The sequence below is a fragment of the Momordica charantia genome, assembly GCF_013281855.1.
Source record: "Momordica charantia cultivar OHB3-1 chromosome 8 unlocalized genomic scaffold, Mcharantia_2.0 BLBB01000008.1, whole genome shotgun sequence".
NCBI lineage: Eukaryota > Viridiplantae > Streptophyta > Magnoliopsida > Cucurbitales > Cucurbitaceae > Momordica > Momordica charantia.
This window is the reverse complement of record NW_028275166.1, coordinates 9,241,536-9,263,883: the sequence shown is the minus strand read 5'-3', so window position 1 is coordinate 9,263,883 and position 22,348 is coordinate 9,241,536. Positions and strand designations below refer to the sequence as shown.

The window sequence follows — 22,348 nt, the reverse complement described above, 5'->3', positions numbered from 1 at the left end:
AAACGAGCCTGGAACTGGGAGTGTTTGGAAGGACAGTAATATTACTTACTAGCTGTTGTTTTTTCTGATTTCAGTACAATTACATTTGAAAACTTGCACAGGTTGAAGATTGGGGAAATCATGAATTCCATTCCCCAAATATGATCATTTGATATTTTGTCACACCACAAGTTTTCATTCAAATTATGATATACAAAGATACAACAAATTCCTCCACAAATTTTACTTACCAACAAAAGCAGCAGCAGAACACAGGCCCTGTGGATTCCTAAACTCTGAGATTGAATATTTGATGGTGGCTTCACCAAGTGCCCTGCAATCGCAACTATTCCAGAAGACATGACACCTTATCAATAACCACCTTGATTTACATTTAGAAGATCAATATATCATTAGGAACAGAAAGAATCACCCAAGACTATGACGGATCAGGAGACGACGTCAAAGCAATCGATCACGACACCTTGGCTTCTGTGTCCTTTGGGTCAAGAAGCGTCCCAAACATCCAGTCCATCCATATGGAGTAATGGCCATAATTGTAGCGGTATCTTGTATGATGAATGGTGTGGTAGCCAGCACCCATAACTGGCCACAACTCTGCGTGGATGCAATCGTGAATGTTCGTTGTCCATACCACCTCGAGGAACAGCAGCACGACATGTGTTCTAAAATGGGTTGGAATGAGAAATAGAGCAAACAAATGAGGTATAGCCTGCAATATCCCGTCGATAGGGTGAAATGCTAGACCTGACATGAAAAGAGAACATTTATCAGATTATTTTTCATAATAATGAGAAACCAAACCAAAGAGGAAATGATGCTATTTGATAGATCTCCCAACTACTTCAGAATGCAGAGAGGTATCCTCAGCATCAGTATATTTTGGGATTTCATAAACTTAATCATCAAAATATAGTCAGTCATATGCCAAGTCAATTTCTATTTATAACATGGACAGCAAAATGGCCATATTTATCTGGCCACATCAGCCAGCAGATGAGCAGATCCTGAAGTTTCTCTCAGAATGAAGCGACTTATACTAACTGCACGTTTTCATCTTAAAAATAAAAGATTACCATTTTACATAAATAAATTATAGTCCTAGCCCACAGACATGGTATGCAAAAATGATACATGAAAGCACGGCAAAAGTCGGGTTCATGCGAGGTAATGTGATTCCTACAGAGGCAAGTGACTCATCGCCACTCCTGACCTTCATGGAAGGCCAATATCGTTCACCAATCGGCATAGTTCAGAAATTCACAAGGTTTTAAGGAGACAAAAGTGCTCTAGCACCTTTTATTTTAACACTTGCTACTGTCCTAACAGTTTACACAACAACTTAACGCTAAGTATACTTTCTTTTTTCTGTAAAAATGGAAAATAGTTCAAACAAGACCGGTTCTTGGTTCTTATTTCGGTTTCTCATATAAAGTTCAACACATCTGAAGGAAATCAAACAAGAATGACATATGACATACAGTCCTTTCAAAGAAGATATTTTTACATGAATAGCAAGTGGTTACAAAAATTGAGATTGTAGGACAAGAACTTACCAGCAAAGGGAGAGAGAGTACTTTTCTTGTTGTATATATGATGTTTCGCATGAAGATATTTGTAAAGAGGCTTTATATCATGCAGCCCCCTATGCATCCAATAAATAGAAAACTCTACAAATGTGAGATAAGAAATTATATGGAAGGCATATGCAAGCCATCCGACATCACGTATTCTTGGATAGCATTTTGTCCAGTCATGTTCGACCACGTATTCAGAAAACGTCGGGAGGATGCAGTACAATGGCATGGCCGTGATTGTTACATAGATTTGCAAGAGCATCGATTTATTAGACGGGATAGAATCTGCAAAAAAGTGCCTGATAGGTCAAATAATTATACAAGCGCTGAGCCATAGACACTTGTAACTTATAAATGTTGGCATGACACGAAGGATATGGTTAGTCTAAAGTCCCAACATCTTTTCAGACAGATAGATGATCAACAAATGAGTTCTGAAGTTTATGAGTTTAAATGGTACTAAACCGAATTATCCCAAAATGAGTGCTAACAAAAGATGGCATATAACATTCATACAAAAGTATTGAATTGGAAAAAATAGTTATTCATTTGAGAAAATTTTCCAATTCAATAGCGTGCCGACTTCAACAAGTTCAATATTTCAAAATAGAGTAGATTTAACATTTAGTTCAAAATAGCCACCGACCTACGATCTCAAATATTCCACAAGTTTCCTAATTTCAAATGTACACAAAATAAACAATTGTTTCATGAAATTAGTTGAGATGGTCTAGAGACCATATAGTAAAAAAGATATATCCAAATCACAAACATATGGATATCTGAAAGAACATATATATTTGATTTACAAAGATTCTTTAATGAAATACTATGTTAGCATATTTATTTAAATGAAATTATATGATAAAAAGGTTATCAAAAGGAAACTACATAATAGGCAGGCGAAAAAGTTTATGAGAACCTAAGTAAAATTACAATAAAGATATTACTAATACCAATGACTATACAGGGCCATGAGAAAGGTAAAAATTGAACCAAAGATTAACAAGTCCTTACAATTCTAACGTTTTAAATAAGCCCTATTTATATATATATATATATGTTCATGAATAGAAGAATCATCCATTTGAACAAATAAAACACCCTCTTTTTAGTTAGTCTTGACTGAGAAGATCCTATAGGTAAGAATCCCAACATAACATACCATCCATCAGTTCTAAAGTATTATGGCTATATGTTAGTTATTTCAGCTCTTTTTCTTACAATTCATCTAGGAAACGACATGAAAGATGAACCATCAGCTTGCACAAATAAAACAATCTTTTTGAGAAGTCTTTCTGACAAGAACTTATGGATGATCCAAAATTATTGTGCTTACGAATCATTTATTTGAACTCCATCCTAGAAAGGACAAGCAACATCAGCATCTCAGAAGGAGGAAACTGCGTCATCAAAGATATGTCAAGTTTATCTCAACTTTCTAAAACTAAATCAATCAGTAGAACCAAAAATGATTCAGATACAGAATGCAGTATGCAGTAAAATAAAAGAAGAGGAACAAAGAATTCAAGAATACAGCTATATCAATCTGGCAGGAGTGGCTCAAATTAGTAAAAAGAGATACACACATCCAGATTCTCCCCAACGACACACAATCTGTTGCACAATTAGAGATACACTAAGAAGATCAAAAAAATAGGGACCCATCAAAGAACCAAGTGAAATAACAGAACCCAAATGACCAGAATTGGAACTCATTAATTGGAAAGTAAGTTGAGATAGAGAAACAAAAGAGGGGTGAAACAACTAAAGGGAGTAAACAGAGAGAGAACAAGAAGAAGAAGAAAAAGGGAAACACCTTTAGGGACATAGACATTTCGCTTCCAGTAATAGATGTAGAAGCACCAAAGAAAGCCAGAGAAGAAGTAAATTAAGAATCCACCAATGCAGTTGCGGAGCCATGTCTGAACAATATGAGGAAGTTGGTCAGAAGCAAAGGCCGGGAAAATAGAACCCAGAATAATGCGGTTGTAGAAAGTGGTCTCCTCCAGAAAGAGCTCCAGATACGGTGGCCGGCCGCCCATGGCCGTCGAAATTTCCCCGCCCGGTCACCGGAAAACAGAGGAAATACAGTCAAATCAGAGACAGAGCTATTCCAGACAGAGAAAAAAAGGGAAAACAGATAAAATCTGAGGTGGAATCGGAGAGGGTATTTATACGAAGAGAGGAGCCTTAAAAACAATCCACAAAGTGCTCTGCTGCTACATTGAGGAGAGATTGAAAATCACTCGCTAGTCGCTATTACACTCTGCCGCCGGTAGGACCGGACCAGACCAGACCAGACCAAATTAGAGCCGACCCTCCATTTCTAATCGCTTCCCCATTTTTCCATTCAAATTTCACTCGCTAATTCCACCAAAAAGATTTCAAAATTTTTCCTTTTTTTCCTTCTTCCATTTTTCTTAGCAGATGGTAATTTTGGGGTTTCTTTCCTTTTCCCGGGGCTCGACTTTCTACACTGTGGGCGCATTCTGTAGAGTAGGAAGGTGCCAGCCATGGCCTATAAGTATTTGCAATTATTACACGAAATGGGAAATGGGATTTGCGATTTACTAGAAATCAATGCTGTTTCTCTGTTGATTTGTTTTCTTTCTTTCTCGTTCTTATCTCAGATGAGAAGAAACGGTTGATTTTGATTCATGGTTTTAATGGGCAGTTCTGTTTTTTGGTGTTGGTCAAACTTCGAAATAAAAAATGAAAAATAAAAGGCCAATTGAAGTTGAAGGATTGGAAGTCCACATGTTAACGTCAAAGCCTCGCAGATTTGGGCAGTTCATGTGACAGAGAAACTAAAGGGAAAATATAAAAAATTCTCACATTTTGTACCTCGAAAAATAGATCACTCTAATTTGAACTTATTTTTCTTTCTAAATAATAATAATTATCATATTTTTTTTATTAACCACTCAAATTTTAATAAATTTTAGGTTTGTTTTATTATGGTTTCAAAATTTATCTTCTTCTAGAGACACGTGGGGTTGGAAATTCGAATTCATAACATTTCCATTAAAAATAAGTGTCTTAACTAAATTTATCTATTTTGATATTTGAATTTTGAAATATTTACTTTAGTCCCCCAAATTTTAAAATGAAAATTAGGTCATACTTTCAGTTTTGGTTTATTTTAGTTATGGTACTTTATTTTAGTCCTAATATTTTTAAAATATTCATTTTAGTCCATGTATTTTTAAAAAGTTATCATTTTGGTCCCTTAATTTATTTTTAGTCTCATTTTTCTATCACAATTTTAAGACAGCACTACACTCAATTTATTTCTTGAAATGTAACCATAGTTTATATTAAACAATTTTCGTTATGTATAAAATTTTTATTAAAATTTTGAAAATAGGGACCAAAACGAACATTTTGAAACTAGTAGAATTAAAATGAACCAATGTTAAAAGTATAAAGACCAAAATGAACCAAAATTGAAAGTATTGAATCAAAATAATATTTTAACCTAAAAACTGTTTTGATATTTGCATTAATTTATAAATTATATTTTTAGTCCCTATGTTTGGACTTAGTTTCTGTTTGGTATTTGAGAGTTCAAAATCGACATTTTTTATCTTTGAGATTTGGATGTAGCTTTTATTTGATCTTTTCATGATCTCTTGGTTAGAGGTAAGTGTCAATTATCATTGAATTAAATGTTGGTATAACACGTTTGGCCCTTAAAGTTTGGATTTAGGAGTCTTTCAAAATTTTCAAGTGATAATTTTAGTTCATGAGGTTTGGATTGTGTTTCTAAGGAATGTTCAATGGGAATGAAAGATTTTTTATTTTTTTTTCATGACAAGGTCATCAACTTACTTCTTTTGGAACATTAATGACAACGAAGATTCAACGGTGGATTTAATAATAGTGACGCGAGATCAATAATCCACGTCATCATATGAGCTATCATATGTTTTTCCTATTGAGTCAACTCAATTCAGAGACCAAGTAAAAATCAAATCTAAATTTTAGTGACCAAAAAGTATCGCTTTTAAATCACGAAGAATAAATAAAAACTAAATTCAACCCCAAATACTATAAAGAGCCAATTTTAAAATTTCCATTAACTAAATAAAAATCAAGTCCAACTTCACTCACTAAAAATGTAATTATCCAAAAATTAAAAAAGTTAAACATTAAGAGAAATTTTATCGACTACATGATGCCCACATGATAAAGTTATCCCTTAGACGGATCAGTTTAGAAAAAAGAAAATGGGTGGCCTTAAATAGTAACCATCTTGTTTTTAATTTTTATTTTTAAAAAATTATGTTAATTTAGTTGCTATTTTAAAAATCGTTTCTAAAACATAGTCAAACTTTTAAAGTTAAATAATATAGCTTTAAATAAAAGATTAAACACAAAATTTTAAAATTTAGCCTGTCATGAAGATTGACATATATATAACTGGTCCAAAATCCTCACACTTCATAAAATTAAATAATATAACTTTAAATAAATGATTAAACACACCATTTTAAATTTTAGCCTGCCATGAAGATATATATAACTAGTTCAAATTCTCACACAACCTTGACATTTTTTTTTTAAAAAAAAGAGAAACTAAAAATCTTATTAGATATACAATTTTCATCTTTAATTTTCAAGGTCCCATTTAATAACAACAGAAAGTGTTTCTTTTTGTCCATGGAATAAAAAACTACATTTCAAATCTTTTTTATATAAATAGAAAATATCTTATATAGATAGAAATTGATCTTATCCTCTCTGTTATCTCATTTTTCATTTCGAAATCAAAGAAATATATTTTTAAAGAGCCATATGTAAAATAGGTTTTTGAATGTTGAAATTTTTAATAATTTTTCCTATGATTTCACAAACGATTTCAAAAGTATATTAGAAAACAAAGAAAAAAACAATAGAATATAAGTATAATTTTTAAAAAGCAAAAAACCGAAAACTAAAAACTAAAAACGCTATAATTGTGCCCTAAAGATTATGCTTATTTGCTTGTTTTAAAATTTGTCTAAGATTTTAGAAACATATTTAAGAATTGATTACAAAATAAATAAAATTATCAAGGAACAAGTGTAGTTTAAAAAAAGAGGAAAAAAAAAACAAGATGAATCTCAAATGAGTTCTTGAAATAAAATCGTTAACAAATTGGAAATCATTACTTGTATCATGTATGATTAGGTGCCTTAATTAATATTAGGCAAAATTTCTCTTTCAGTTGACAGATACAATTTCCATCTTTGGGTTTTAAAAAAATTATGCTTAATTATAGACGAGTAAACGAATTTTAGAAACAAAAAAATAAATTTAAAAATTACTTTTCTATATACTTTTTAATAGTTTTCTATATATATAAAAAAAAGTTTTGTATACTTTAACAATACTTAACATCAATAGATTAAAAAATTAACAAAGTAGATAGTAAATAAACATACTTTTTAATAAATGAAAATAAAAAGATTGCTATACAATGGGTCTTGAAAATAAATTTTGATTGGGCGACAGTTTAAGAAATGTTAAAGATACGATTGTTTTTTAGGTATATGTCAATTACCGCTGAGTTATGTTTGTTTTGATACAAAAATGTGATTTATGTATATGTAATATTGTTACTAACCACAAAGTAACATGTCATTTCATGATAAGTAATAAAAATGAGAGTGAATATTTTCATAATATCAAGACATCGAGAGAAAGGGTAAATCAACGTTTTTATTATATCATTAAAACACCGATAAAATATTAATAAACGGTTACCCAGGTGAACATAGTATTAATAACAATAAATTTTGTACTCATAAAAAAAAATAATACGAAATTTTAACATATTTAAAAGAATAAAATGTTTATTCGTTAATTAAATTTTTTTTTTTTTAATAAATTTATTAAAGTTTCCTAAAGATATTCAACAACATCAGTATCTTAAAATTTTTATAAATTTGATATCCCTGTATTTCCAACAACATTAACATTTAGAACAAAAAAAAAACTTATGTTATTTGATAAAATCTTAATAAATTGTCAATATATTATTGATTTTTTTTTTCTTACTTTTCAGTTGCACATACTTTTATAAGTTAAAATTTGAGAGTGGAATGACTATTAGAAACTTTTCTAAATACAAGCATGACCAACTTTAAAACTTTAGCAACTTAGAAGAACTTTTAAAAAGTCTGAGTAAATACACATAACTCTTAAAGTTTAATACCAAACTTAAAAATCAACTAGTATCTAAATACATATCAAATTAATTTATATAGAATTGATGACCTCAATTATAAAAAAAAAAAAAAAAAAAATCTATTTTACATATTTGAATATGATTTACAACAATTTTGATGTTGATCAATTTTTTTTCACATATACTTATTAACTTATTAATGGTAAGTTGATTATAACAGTAAATGTTACTTTAAATAATGTATCTTCATTGCTAAACAATGATAATAAAATTTTGTTTTAACTCATAATAAAGGAAGAAAGGAAGGTTGTTAAGGAAAACCATTATTTCTCTCACACGACACCTTATTGTGAGAGACTTTTTTTAATAGCAATTTCATTAAAGGAAACTATTGAGCCACGTGGCTTACATTTAATGGAAAAGAATATCTTGGTTTACCATATTAGTTAACGAGAATGAAAAATATAACGACCTAAGCATAACTGGTTAAGAGATCTATCTTTGATTAAAAAATGTCGTAAGTTCTTCTCAGTACCATATGCTCATTTTGGTACCATATGCTCGTTTTGGCATACCATATGCTTCATTGGGTGGAGATCAAACTCACAACCTTTTTGGTTGGAGATATATACCATATATATGCTTGTTTTGGCCATCACAAACATTTAGATACACAAATCATAACAAATTAATACATTACACAGTATAAGTATTTATTGTTATGATTGCAATAAGTGCAAACAAAGTCTCATATTAATTAAGAAAGTAGGTGATCTATGGTATATAGATGGAGACAATTAGCTCCATTGGTACGTGGTCTTTTTAGGTAAACCAAAAGCAAAACCATGAAGGTTAATTCCAAAATGGTCAATATCATACTATTGTGGAAATACTTTGAGGTATTGTTATCCTTAACATTTATGCAGTATGGTAAAACTTTAATTGGTTTTCAGTAACTTGTAAAGTATTTTTTTGCTCATGAATTAATTTATATATGTATAAAACATATCATTTTGCCAACATAAACATAGCTTAGCAATTAAGGCATCTTAGAAATCGAAGGTTCAAACCCTCATCCAATTGTATAAAAATTATATATATATTAATTTTGAAAGAGTTGATAAATTTTGTGCTTCATCGTCTATATTTTAACATAGAACCATTTTACTAACTTGAGTATACAATATGTAATTAAGACATATCATTGATCAAAAGATTTGATATTCGAATTTTTACTCCGACTATCATTGAATTAAAAAAAAAAGGTTTTCTTAATTAAAAAAAAAAGGTTATCCACCGAAGAAAAGAAGATTTCCATAAAAAAAAAAGAGAGAGAGAAATGAGAATCTAAGCTTAAACTGATTTGATACCTGTTTAGCAGTTGGAAAATGTGACTCTTCCGAGGCTCACAACTTCTTTGTTCGGCACCCGAGGATTTCACCGATACAGCTAGGTTTTAGACCATGGCTCTGATACCATCAGTTAAGGACAACGGTACCCCACCCAAAAGGCCTCATACCAATGGAGATAATTGTTCTCTTTTATATACTCATGATCGTTTCCTTCCCTAGTCAATGTGAGACTTTGTTTGCAATCACCTTACAAACCCAAAAGAAATCCAGCAGTTTGAGTCAGCCTTTTGGACCTTCGGCAAATGAGCTCGATAGTCGTTGTCCGCTCAAAGTTGTACCTCTCCCGATCGAGGAATCGATTGACAAGAATCTCATCGGCTCTGGCAGAAATCGCCTTATGCCTCGTCTGCTTCGCCAAACAGAGAGAGAACGAGGCCTTAACTCCAACCTTGAGTGTGAGTGTATGTCGTTGGATCTCTGAGAATTTTGACCACACATTTTGATGGGAAAAAATCTTCTACTTCTACCATGAGAATAATAAAAAAAAATAACCGAGAAATTTAAAAAAATCAATAAAATAAAGAAATATAAGAATTTTGATAAGAGAGTATTTTGTGGTATAAGCTATGTAATATTGGTGTGCAAATGTGAGGGTCCTTGATAAAATAGCAAGAAAAGAATAGAATTTAGCAAACCAGGAATCTGAGTTGTTTAGAATTCTCAATATACTTGTTTTGAATGGAGTTGAGCTGATGATATGGTTATTTTGACGTTAATTGCTTAATTAAGGACGTTAAGGGATGTGAATCCCGTAGCGGAAGCAATAGGAAGCGTTCTTGAATTTCTTTTGAAATTAAAAACACAAAAAAATATAAAACAAGGAAGAATGTTGGATTTTACTTTTGAAGATTCTTGTTCGTGAAATCCCAATGAGATAACACCACTTGATCTGCCTTGCTAGGTCTCTCGGTCGAGAATCCAGATTGTGGGATCCAATTACAAAGGATTGAGAGGGTAAGAGAGAGATTTTAAGCCTTTAGCATCCTTTAGGTTTAGTTTAATGTTATATTTATGGAAGAGAAAATCCTAAGACCCATATTATCTTTTCGATATAGGATATCTTGAATCGAGGAGAAATCCCAAGGCATCACGATATTTTCTTCTTAACTTTAATTAATAATAAATTAATTAATTAAATCAATTAATAATTTAATTAATAATTATTAATCTAATTAATAATTAATTAATTACCATCCAAATATTAAATAAATAATTAATTATTAATTATTTAACTTTTAATTAAATTAAAACTATATATTTGAATCATATTCAAATGCATCTCTCTTGTATAACGTGTAGTTTTAATATGAATCAAATTCATATTAATTATTTGAATCCTATTCAAATATTTCTCTCATAATATATAGTCTAATTATTGAATATTTATTAAAAAATAAATTATACATATAATGTATCATATATTCCCTGATATATAATTTTGATCCTCGTTTTACCCGTTGTGAGCTAGTAAGGGGACCTAATAGACCTACAGATCAGAAGCTCCAACGATACGGAATTAATCAGTCAAACTCATTAATTGAGTTAATCAACATTCGTTAACGGTGGGTCACTTCACTAAAGATCCGCAGTTGCACTCTTCTCACTGCAGAATATTTTCGTGTCCACGGATGTACGACCATTAACGGTAAGTCAATCCTTCACGAGTCTTAACAGACAAGAGTCCGTAACTCACTCAGGATTGAGATTGAGTTGTCTGGTCATCCTATTGAAATATTAATCTATTAGCCAACGGTGTTACAGCTAAAGATTAATTATTTCGTGGTCCGGTCTTATACAAACTCATCGTATATGATACCCTCACTCGTATGTCTCCACACGAACGACCTGGATCCAATCATTTGTAACTATTACAAAGTGAGTCGTATCCACAGTGTTACTAGGATAAGGTACCAACCTTACCCATATACCATAGAGCCTTTAGGTTATTACTGGAACAGTATTCACCTTTATATCAAATATATATTGTATACATATACACTGTATATCAAATATATACGTTGTATATTAAATATATACAGTATATCTATTATATACTGTTCCAGTTACATGACATAACCTCGGATGTTAGTTTATTGGATTTGGGTTAATGCAATTCTAAATGAAACATCAATAACAAGTTTATTGAATAAATATTTGTTTTATGTTTACAAACCACGAGTTTAAGGCATAAAACCCAACACTCTTCTCCAAAGAAGAAAAGACCAGCAAAAAGGAGGCAAAAACCTGCCAAAGTAAAGCTGCCTCCAGAACCCATTGTAGAGGAAGAGCGAGTAACCCCAGAGGAAGAAATCCTCACAAAAGAGCAGCCTGTTGTAAACGAGGAAGCACTGCTTGAAGAAAGGAACGAAGACGAAGCTCCGACCTTCTCTCCTGAAACACGGCAGGTGGTGGAGGAGTTTGTGTGTACCCTATCTGAGAATGAGCGGATATTAATGGGTTTTGACAAGGTGGATGAGCCAAGTGGGGCTAACAATACATAAGGAATTGAGGAAGAGAATGAGGAGTTCCAGAGCGAGCAAGAGGAAGAAGCAGCCCCAGTGCCTACAAGAAAATCACCTAGGAAGAGAAAGGCTTTGTCCAAACAGCCAGCTGAAAAGAAAAAGAAGGTAAAAGAGAAAGCTGAGAAGGAAAAGAAGAAAGAGGGTGCCCAGGACAGTAGAAAGGGAAAAGCGAAGATTGTTGTAGAAGAGCCATAGTATGAGCGATTTGTTGATGCTGAGAGCACTTCGAAGAGTTGAAGGAGAGAACTTGCTAGGCGAGAGAGGATTCTCAACTGAGAGCTTCGAAGAAGCGAAGTGTTCGACTGTTGGGCCAAGGAACTTGTCCTTTGTCTAGAGAGCTTTGATCTTTAAAGCAATTCATGTCTAACCTAATCTTTATCGTCGAAATCGATTCGATTTGAGAATTTTAGTGCTTGTGAGTTAGTTAGGGATCCATAAAACCAAAGAGTTCCAGATTCTAATTTATTGGGGGTTTTCATATCTAACAAATTTTGAGCTCATTTTTTTAGTGCATACGTACTAGGTAAAGATTTAAGAAGAATATATAATTGATACACAATAATATAATGTCAACTTTGATGCAATTAGGTTTGATGTGGAATTAGAGTTTTAGGGGTAATCTAAAAGCAATAGATATACATTCGATTATATAAGTCATTTTCTGTTAGAAGATGTTTATATAAATAGCATAAAATAAGTAATATTTCCAAATATAGTAAAAAGTTTAAAATTTTATAAAAATAGTAGAAAGGAAAAAGTCATGCCTATGCAATATATATTTGAAAAAAAAAAACTTGAGATTTTTTAGAATACAGGTTAATGAGAGGTATTTAAATAACATAAAATAAATATGTATTTTCAAATTAAGGAGAAAATTTAAAACTTTACAAAAATAATGTAATTAAAGTCAAAATCAAATATAATATAAAACAAGGGTAATAAATTTTCATTCACATGTCGACATCCCATCGACATTCTCATGTGTCCATAGGGGATAAATTGACATTTCCATAATATTACAAAAGGTAAAAGGACAAAATATGAAAAATATGAAAAATATTTGTAAAATATCAGACGTAATAATAATATTAATCATTTTTAACTTATTTAGAAATGATGCTTATTTTTTAATTTAAATATTTCTTATTAATTTTTTTTATTTATTTTAATATTTTCATAATTATCCATCAACATCGATATTTTACCGACATTTCTATCAAAATCAACATTTAAAACCTCGGGTAAAAACACAATAAAAAGTCAAATTTATCTTCTATTTGAAAAGGATTGAAAAATGTGGAAATTTTAAAAATACAAATTAAATTTACGTTATGGAGTGAAATTTTGCAATATGAAATATGCTATTGAGTAAAGTTTTTATTTTTTATATCTTAAAAAGAAAATTTCTAATTTTGGTTATATATATTCTCTTACTTCATTTTTTCATTTTTTTTGGGTACACATTTACTCAAAGTATGTACAACACATAAGTAAATGAATATACACCAACATATGTAATAGGCTATCTCGAAAAAGGGAAAAAAACACGTAATGCAAAATGATAAAATTAACTTGTTTCATCTAATAGTAATTAAATAATACCCATTTCTCAAGTGAAATTGGAATTAGCTAAATCAATAAGCCTTTTTCTTTAGTAAAATATAGAAGTAAAATATAGGGCAGTGGATCGAACTCATAGTCTCTTAATTTGAGGTGCCAATCACCATTAGACTATGTTCATTTTGCCATTAAATCAATAAGTTTTTTATAATTTAATTAAGTAAAAGTTAAATTAAATTTAGAACGTGACTACATTAGGATGAGTGTAAAATTTTATGATACGAATTTTAATTGTTTGAGGGTCCCACTCTATTCTTCTTATTATTATTCATGTAATAAATATAGCGTGAATTTTAAACCTTCTATCTTTGAGAAAAGATATAAAAGTTAATTAGATGTTATGTTCTACAAGTTTTCAATAAATGGTGAAATTGACTTTTTTTTTTCCCTTTCTTTTACGATTATTTAGCACGTATAAATTCCTAAGCATAAATGATACTTTTAAAAATTGATATGCAATAGTGTCAAAATTGAAATATTCACATATATTTCATATAATAGATAAAATTGAAGTGGTTCTATATAAAATTGAAGTGGTTCTTTAAAATTTATATATGCAGAATAAACATACAAATAGCAAGATAATAATTAATTGGAAAACAAAAGATGACGTGTAAATTTAAAATGGTAGATTTCGTATTTTATAGTTGTGGGCATGTCTATTTTATTAAATTAAAATATAGTGTGTCTGGATAAGACACATACTACCCTCTCAAAATCTATGGTAATACAAAATAATATTTTTTCAACTCAATTAATAAAAAAGTTTTTTTTTTACATCATATCATCGTTTTGTCAATATATTTTTATATTTTAAAATCGTAACCACTTGATTGAGAAAAAAAAATCAATACATAAACACAAAGGATGAATTTAAAAATTTTAGAAAATGTTTGTATATAAGTTGTAAAGTAACTATTCTATATGTTTTATTTTTATAATATTAAATAATTAAGAAGTTGGATCAATATTCTTTTTTTTTTTTCTTCTTCAAGTTTAATAAATGCCATGGAAATCAAATCTTATAAAGAAAAGGTATAGAATATTTCATCCACTAAATTAGGCTCAAATTAAGAATTGGGCCGATTTTAAACTTTTAAACTGCGCTTTTGTTTAGTTGGTTATAGAAATCAACGATTTATTAATTGAATGTCTTTATCATACTTCTTGAATTGAATTATGGAGTAATTTTAGCGTTGAAATATGCACATCCATTTAATGTAATAACGACTAGCTTAGGGATAAAGATTAAGCAATAATAAATGTTCAAATTGAATAAGTAACTCTTTAGCTTTTCAAGGAAAAGGTAAAAAGATTTGGAAACAAAACAAATTTTCGAACATATGTACCAAAAATTACACACCGACAAAAAATAAATAATAATAATAATAATAACAAACAACCTAAATAATGATATTGGATAATACGTGTAAGTTAGGAAAAGTTAGGAAAATTTAATCTTTAAACTATAATGATTGCGTATCTATCCAGCTCTTGAATTTTAAAAGATTTAATTACGTCTTCAAAATTTTAATCTTGCTTGTTTAATAGAGTAAGTCTACAGATGCGGTATGTGATTATTTGATATAATGTACCATAAAGGAGTAGGAAAAAAATTGTAAGTACCTATGTCTGTTATCTATCTTTGTTTAGCTTACTCATTCATATTTTGTCCAACTGATGACAACTTAAGTTGAAAATACATATTAGAGAGAAAATTCTTTGTAGAGTAGAGATGACAATGGTGTGGGTGCGAGTAAGGATGCTCTCTCTCCCTTTCTCGTACTTGTAAAATTTTTTAATTCCCGTCGTTACCTCGTTCTTTGGTCCGAAAGATGTTCTCAAGAAAAATTATCGGTTTTATAATTGATTTTAATTATTTTTAGAATTAAAATAATAATAAATATATATTCATTATTTAAGAACTGGAATTGGGGACGGGGTCGGGGCATGCATTTCCTATTCTTGGGGACCAATCCAGCGAAAATTTTTGTCATCCCTGATGTAGAGACATGAAAATACAAGTTTAAAGAGATGTAAATAAAGTTTTGGAAGATAAATTTTAGAGGGATAAATAAAAAGATTTAGAAAAAATTAGTGAAAGAAAAATTAAAGACAAAAGAGAAAAGAGAGAAAAAATTTAGAGAACAAAGTAAAGTCGAGAGGAAAATATATATTAAAGGAGAAAAAAAAGAAATTAGAAAGAAAGAGAAAAAATTATAGTGGAAAAAAAAATTTAGAGATAAAAGCAAGATTCAAAATATAATTTTTAGATAAAATAAATAAATATAGAGATAAACAAAAGTTACTGTGAAAGAAAATTGAACGAGAAAAGAAGATATAAATTTTAGAGGAAAAAATAGATTAGGAAGCGAAATACAAGTTAGAAAACGCCGAAATTTTAGACAGAAAAAAGTTCAGAAAAATATTAAATTTTTAGGGAGAGAAACGAAACTGATCTGTTAGGAAAAAAATAAAAAAAATAAAAAAACATAAACATGAAAATTTTGGAGAGAGACAAATATTCACTCTTTGGGACGGAATGGGAGAAGGGAGGAGATTCTTGAACGAGGAAAAGGATCAAATAATAAATATTCAAAATATGAAAATTTTAAGGAGAGAAAAATAAATTTCGTACAGAGAAATTTAAAAACAAAAAATTTTAGAGTTGGAAAGAAAGTTTTTAGGGATAAATATGAGAAAGAAAAGAAATTGAGTATTAGAAGAAAAAATCAGATTTTGAAAAACAGAAATCTAAATACAACTTTTTTTTTTTTTGAAATTTACGTAGAATTTAAAAAAAAAAACAGAAAATTGAATTGGTTATGAAACCACCCTGTTTTCAAAAACTAAAAATCAAAAACCAACAATTAAAAACGAAATGATTATCAAATTAGCTCTTATTTTTTTCTTTCAATTTTTTTTACACCAAGATTCCTTAATTCTCTTCCAATTCTACCTCTATCCCTATCTCTACCTCTACCTCTATCATTATCTCTATCCCTATCTCTACCTCTACCTCTACCTCTATCATTATCTCTATCTCTACTTGTATCTCTATCTATTACTATACATGCATCTCTACCTCCATCTGTACCTATATCTCTATTTTTATTTATCTTTATCTATACATGGTATCTCCATCTCTACCTTATTTTTCTCTTTAAATTTTTTTCCAACTCTAATTTCTTGCTTTTCTCTTTCAATTTTTTCCCAATTTAATTTCTACATCTACCAATATATATACCACCACCTATATCTATACATGTATCTCTACCTCTACCTATATCTCTACATGTATTTTTACCTCTGCTTAAAGTTGAGGTAGAGGTGGAGATGTAGAATTGAAAGATAAATAAATAATCAGAATATCAAGAAAAAATACGATTGGGAAGAGGAGTGAAAAATAATTTTATGTAATAGCCACGTCACTCTAAGTTAGAATATCAAGTTTTTCAAAAACAAACATATTTCATCAACACCGTCAAACTTAGGTCAGTTATATGAACCTTCTTTTCCAGGCCAAAAGAATATTTCATTACATTAGTAATTACCACATGGGCTACTATACAAAATCTATCTCCTCAACGAGACACGTGAGCTAAGGACAAAGTCAAACATTTGCATTAATACAAAAATTAATACTAATTAATGTCAATTTGATTGATTCATTGACAAATAAAAACGTGTGATTACAAACAAATATATCATTTAATAATAAGAAGATATTTTCGGTCGATGCTAAACAATTATTAATATGTTATCGATAGATTGTAAACAATTATAATTTGTATTGAGTTTTCGTTTAGGCTCAAATCTGAAATTTGATTTTAAAATTCTCCATTTTGAAACTAAATTGATTCTAAATAATTAAAATTAAATTTTTTATTTAGATGTTTAGTGACTTATTAGATGTCTTTATCATACTTCTCGAATTGAATTTTTCAGTAATTTTAGCTTTGAAATATCTTACATTTAATGTATTAACTACTAGCTAGCTTAGTTGGGGATAAGATCATGCAATAATAAATGTTCAAATTGAATAAGTCACTCTTTACCTTTTCAGCAAAAAGGTAAAAAGATTTGAAAACAAAACAGTTTTTCAAACATATCTACCAAAAATTACACACAGACTAAAAAAGAAATATATGATGATAATAATAATAATAATAATAAATAAATAAATAAATAAGGATATAGGATAATACATGTAAGTTAGGTTACAAATTTAATTTTTAAATTTGATGATTGCATGTCTATTTATCTCCTGAATTTGAAAAAATCTCAATTACGTATTTCAGTTGTTAATTTTGCATGCCTAATAGAGTAAGTCTGTGTAAATTTGACACGTGATTATTCGATACAATGTACCACAAAAGAGTATGTGAGCTTGATAAAATAAGTACGAGCAAGCAAACAAAGAGAAAAAAATAGTATGTTCTATGTCTATTATCTATCTTTCCTTAACTTGCTCACTTGTATTTTATTGGACTCATCTATTCTCAACTATACTAAAATATCACCTATTAGTAAGTGTGAGTAATGATGTTCATGACACGGACTTGTTAAAATCAAAACTAAAAGTTGATGGATATATAATTGAAACTTTTTTGTCTAAAAAAATTAAAACTTTTTAATTAGTATCTCGAGACTAATTAGACACAGTTATCAAAGTTTAATGATTAAATTTATAGTATAATCTATATTATATTAGTTTGTGACTAAGCTTTTAATATTTTCTTTTAACTTTTAAGGGAGCAATCATTTATCGTATACAAGGATGAAAATTAAAAAAAAAATGTCATGTTAATATTGGTATAACTCAAATTTAAGGATATATATCTTTTTCTCAAAAAATAAAATAAAATAAAATAAAAATTTAAGAGGGTTATCTAGATATTGATGGATATTTTGAGACTAATAATGGATATCACCAAAATTTTATATAGAATTGTAGTGAATTTCTTAATCAAACTTGAAATTGGATTGGATGGTCTAAATTTTTGTGTACCAATAAGATATGTCTCATTTTGTAAAATTTTGTTATTCCAATGTGCCATCTATTTGTGAAATTACATTTTACCCCTCCTCCTCTCAACTATTTCTCTATTGTTTTTTCCTTTTTGTTTTAGTTAAGTTTTTTTTCCCATAATCTCCAATTTTTTCTTCCCAAAATTTATTGGCTATTTTCTCGGTGAATTTTATCCATTTTTATTTATTAACGTTTGTTCGTTTTTTTTCCTTTTGAGTTCATCTTTTTCAACTCAAATTTCTACACGTAATAACACAATTTTTGTTCGGTTAATTTTATTCCATTTTCATTTTTTTCACTTTTATTTCCTTTTTTTTTCTCTACTCTCAAAATCAAAATCTCGAGTTTATTTTTTCTACTCGAATACTCACTTTTCGCTTCTCTCTCTCACATTTTTCTTAATAGTTTTCTTTTTCTTTTTTTCCTCGTATATCTACCCTCTACCTCTACCTGTCTCTATATATACACACATATATCTATATCTCTACCTATATCTACCTCTACCTATATCCATGTTTGTATTTCTACCAATACCTATATCTACGTCTTATTTTTCTCTTTCATTTTTTTGAACTTTGATTCCTTATTTTTCTTTCAATTCTATCTATATCTATATCTATATCTCTAGATCTATCTCTACCTCTATCACTACATATATCTCTACCTATAATTGTACTTCTGTATCTCTACCTCTACCTCTACCTCTTCCTCTATCTCTAGAGATATCTCTGCTTCTACCTATATCTATATATGTCTCTACCTCTACCTCAACCTGTATTCGAAGAAGAAGAATAATAGTCATCCTCCTATATTTTGTGTACTATTGAATGATGGAGATGACAAAATTGGAATCTTAGAAAAAGTTTGAAAAAGAAAAGTAAAAGAAACAAAGTTGGAAAAAAACCAAAAGAGAAAAATAAGAAATCATAGTTTGGATAAAAATTGAAAGAGAAAAATAAGGTATAGATATAGGTACAAATAGAGATACACGTAGAGTTAGAGGTCAAGATACAAATATAGATACAGATAGAGGTAGAGGTAGATGTAGAGTTACCGGTAGAGGTAGAGGTACAAATAGAATTGAAAGATAAATGAGGAACCAGAGTTAAAAAAAAATGAAAGAGAAAATAAGGAATCCGAGTTGGAAAATTTTGAGAGAGAAAAATAAAGCATAGATATAGGTAGAGGTAGAGCTAAAGTAGAGATAGAAATACACAGTATAAATATAGGTAGAGGTAAATACAGATGTCTAAGTAGAGATACAGATACAGGGAGAATTAAAACAGAGGAATCAAAGTTAAAAAAAAAATTTGAAGGAGAGAAATAAGGAATTAGAGTCGGAAAAAAATTGAAAGAGAGAAATAAGAAATCAAGGTCGGACAAAACTTGTAAGAGAAAAATAAGGAATTGAAGAAAACAGAAAGAGAAAAATAAGACATGAAGAGAAAAATAATTAAAAAACCAATGGACAAGATTGAAGTGAGAGAAAGAACATGATTAAGGGGAGGATCGAAAAGTAATTTCACATAATAGCTACATCACTTCAAAGTTATAATAACAAGTTTTTAAAAAATCGAACATATCTCATTAACATCGTTCCAAAAGAGGTGATTTCATTAAATTGAAAATTTACACGTGAGCTAAAATAAAGGATCTATCCTCCTCACCTTCACATGTAGGCTAGAGAAGAAGGATCTACAATGTACCATACTCCCTTACATTTATTGCTTGACACGTCAACAATTTATTAAAAATGTTGTGGGATATATTTCTTCTATTTAGTAGGTAAATGGGAGGAAATATGATATTTCTCTAGTACCAGAAATTTTCTAAAGAAAGAAGTCAAACCTTTGCATTATTACAAAAATTAATAATAATCAATGTCAATTTGGCTGATTCATGGGCAAATAAACGTGTGCCTGCAAACAAATATATCATTTAACAATAATAAGATATCTCTTTCTTTTTGGGGTAGGAGATTGAACTCACAACCTCGCGATTGAAGATATATGTCAATTTTCGTAGAGTTATACTCACTTTGACATTTATCTTTTTAAGTTGGTGAAAAATATCACAGATATTGTTTAGTGATTTTTATAAGTATACGAATCATTATAAATAATAAGGTGAATAAATGATTTTCTCTGTAAATATTGTGAATAAATTATTTTCTCTATAAATATTGTTAATTGATCGATAATTACGTACCAACTAAAATTTAACTTTAATCTAAGAGGATGATAATGACTAAACTAAAGAAAGATGATTTAAATCAAATAAATAAAAGCTTAGACGTCTTAACTTTCGTATCGTAAATCTCTCTTAAATTTTTTTTTGCTGTAAAATTTACTTTTCTCAAAGAAAAAAAATTAGTTTATTTATTACATTGATCATGGTGAATTCGCTCTATTCCATTATTAAGTTTTTCCAAGTATTAGCAAATATTTCATAAACAAAAATCTTACGAATTAGAACCTATTAAAAAGCATTAGGCACAAGATTCATGAATGTGCTACACAAAAATTTGTAAATATCTCTATCTTAGGAATGTGATTTTATAGCTAAATAAAATATTTAAGGTCTAATTCAATTTTCATCTTATCTTGATATTAAATTAAGTCTAAAATCATGTCATTGGTGATCAAACAATTATGGGATTTAAACCAAGAATGATAACTCAACGATAGAAATGTCAAAGCGAGCATAGCTAAGTAGTATTTGGTATATGTCTCCAACCAAAATGGTGTGAGTTCAGATTCCCTCCCCAACATATTGTACTGACAAAAAGACACTCAACGATAGAAATAATTTTGCTAATAAAAAGTAGAATATGAAATCCAAGAGTTCAAAGTTTAGGATACATCATGTAACCTTAGAAGCGAAATCTAACACAAACTTAAGCTAGAATCTATCGAATAATGAGAAGAAATAAAAAGAAAAGAAGAAAGATTTTGCCTATAAAACTTCTTCCTCTGCTACCTCCTTCAATCCGATCCCCCTTTTCCTATAAAAAACATAACTTAAAATTCAAATGTAATAGGCTACATGTTACAACGTCTAGGCTCTATTGAGGAGAAGTCACTAGACGTCATGTGTGGATGTATATATTGAAGAAACACATTAGTCTCTCCTCCACTCGCAGAGTGGGTGTATAGAGGTGCATCGAGATAACATCAAGAGTAAGGATGTCGAGCGCACCGAAAAGGGACGTCGAGTGCACCGTACAGATACCACAAACGTGGTTAGAGGTGCTAACAAACTCGCTCAGCAAGTGTCTATCATAGTATCTAGAGCATACCTTAGATGCCGCCTCACCAACTCTACAGTAGCTAGGAAAAAGAAGGCAGAATGTCAGGAGGGGTCCCCATACCGTCAATTGGTTGTCCATCTTGCTCCACCACTCTTTCCTTCCATATGTAAGGAAAAGAACAACCTTAATTGAGGTAAGCCACATTTCGTTACATACTTCTGATGAGGATTTGACGCACATTTTCACACAAAATCTCACCTTCAAGATTAGTGTCTTCTTACCATTTGTTTTACCCATCTGCTTCCTACTTGAGTTCTAACTTAAACATCAGAGTGCATTTAACAGAGCACCACACTGATTTAGATTTCTATGTATGCAGGCATCAATACCTTAAAGATGAAGATGTAGGTGGCACCTGCATCGGCATCAACATGCTCCAAAAATCATCTTTACCTCGAGTTCATAGGTGCTCGATTTTTTCCCCTTTCCAACATGGGAATAACCTCAACTATACCTAGGTGAATACTTCAATTATCAAATATTAGTGAAATATCAATAAGCATAGGTAAGTAAGTATCGATAAAACGTCAACAAAATATATGAGTCAGTATCGGTAAAATATTGCAAATATTACCAACTTTTCACCAATATATCCCTTTTCCAATTTTCTGTAGAAACGACTCTCTCCACTTCAGTATCGATATATTACAACTTTATCGATATACTGACAATATATCAGTCCATATTTTCATTCCTTGAA

At 29.8% G+C, this 22,348-nt stretch overlaps 1 protein-coding gene and 2 long non-coding RNA genes across 3 annotated transcripts; 1 reads left to right on the top strand and 2 right to left on the bottom strand.

Annotated features, from left to right (window-relative positions):
• Window positions 1-21: 21 nt before the first annotated feature.
• LOC111016898 (delta(7)-sterol-C5(6)-desaturase) lies at window positions 22-4,052 on the bottom strand. The gene is made up of 4 exons (XM_022292459.2): window positions 3,397-4,052; window positions 1,557-1,862; window positions 413-747; window positions 22-325 (listed from the first exon to the last, which is right to left on the bottom strand). Exons 1-3 carry the CDS (start codon window positions 3,620-3,622, stop codon window positions 455-457), a joined length of 825 nt encoding a protein of 274 aa, XP_022148151.1. The 5' UTR covers window positions 3,623-4,052; the 3' UTR covers window positions 22-325; window positions 413-454.
• Window positions 4,053-8,343: 4,291 nt separating this feature from the next.
• LOC148209477 (uncharacterized) lies at window positions 8,344-10,220 on the bottom strand. The gene is made up of 2 exons (XR_015792976.1): window positions 10,005-10,220; window positions 8,344-9,627 (listed from the first exon to the last, which is right to left on the bottom strand). It is a non-coding gene; the product is annotated as an uncharacterized LOC148209477 (long non-coding RNA).
• A 10,995-nt stretch (window positions 10,221-21,215) lies between these two features.
• On the top strand, window positions 21,216-22,348 carry LOC111016962 (uncharacterized). The gene is made up of 2 exons (XR_002602241.2): window positions 21,216-21,781; window positions 21,968-22,348. It is a non-coding gene; the product is annotated as an uncharacterized LOC111016962 (long non-coding RNA).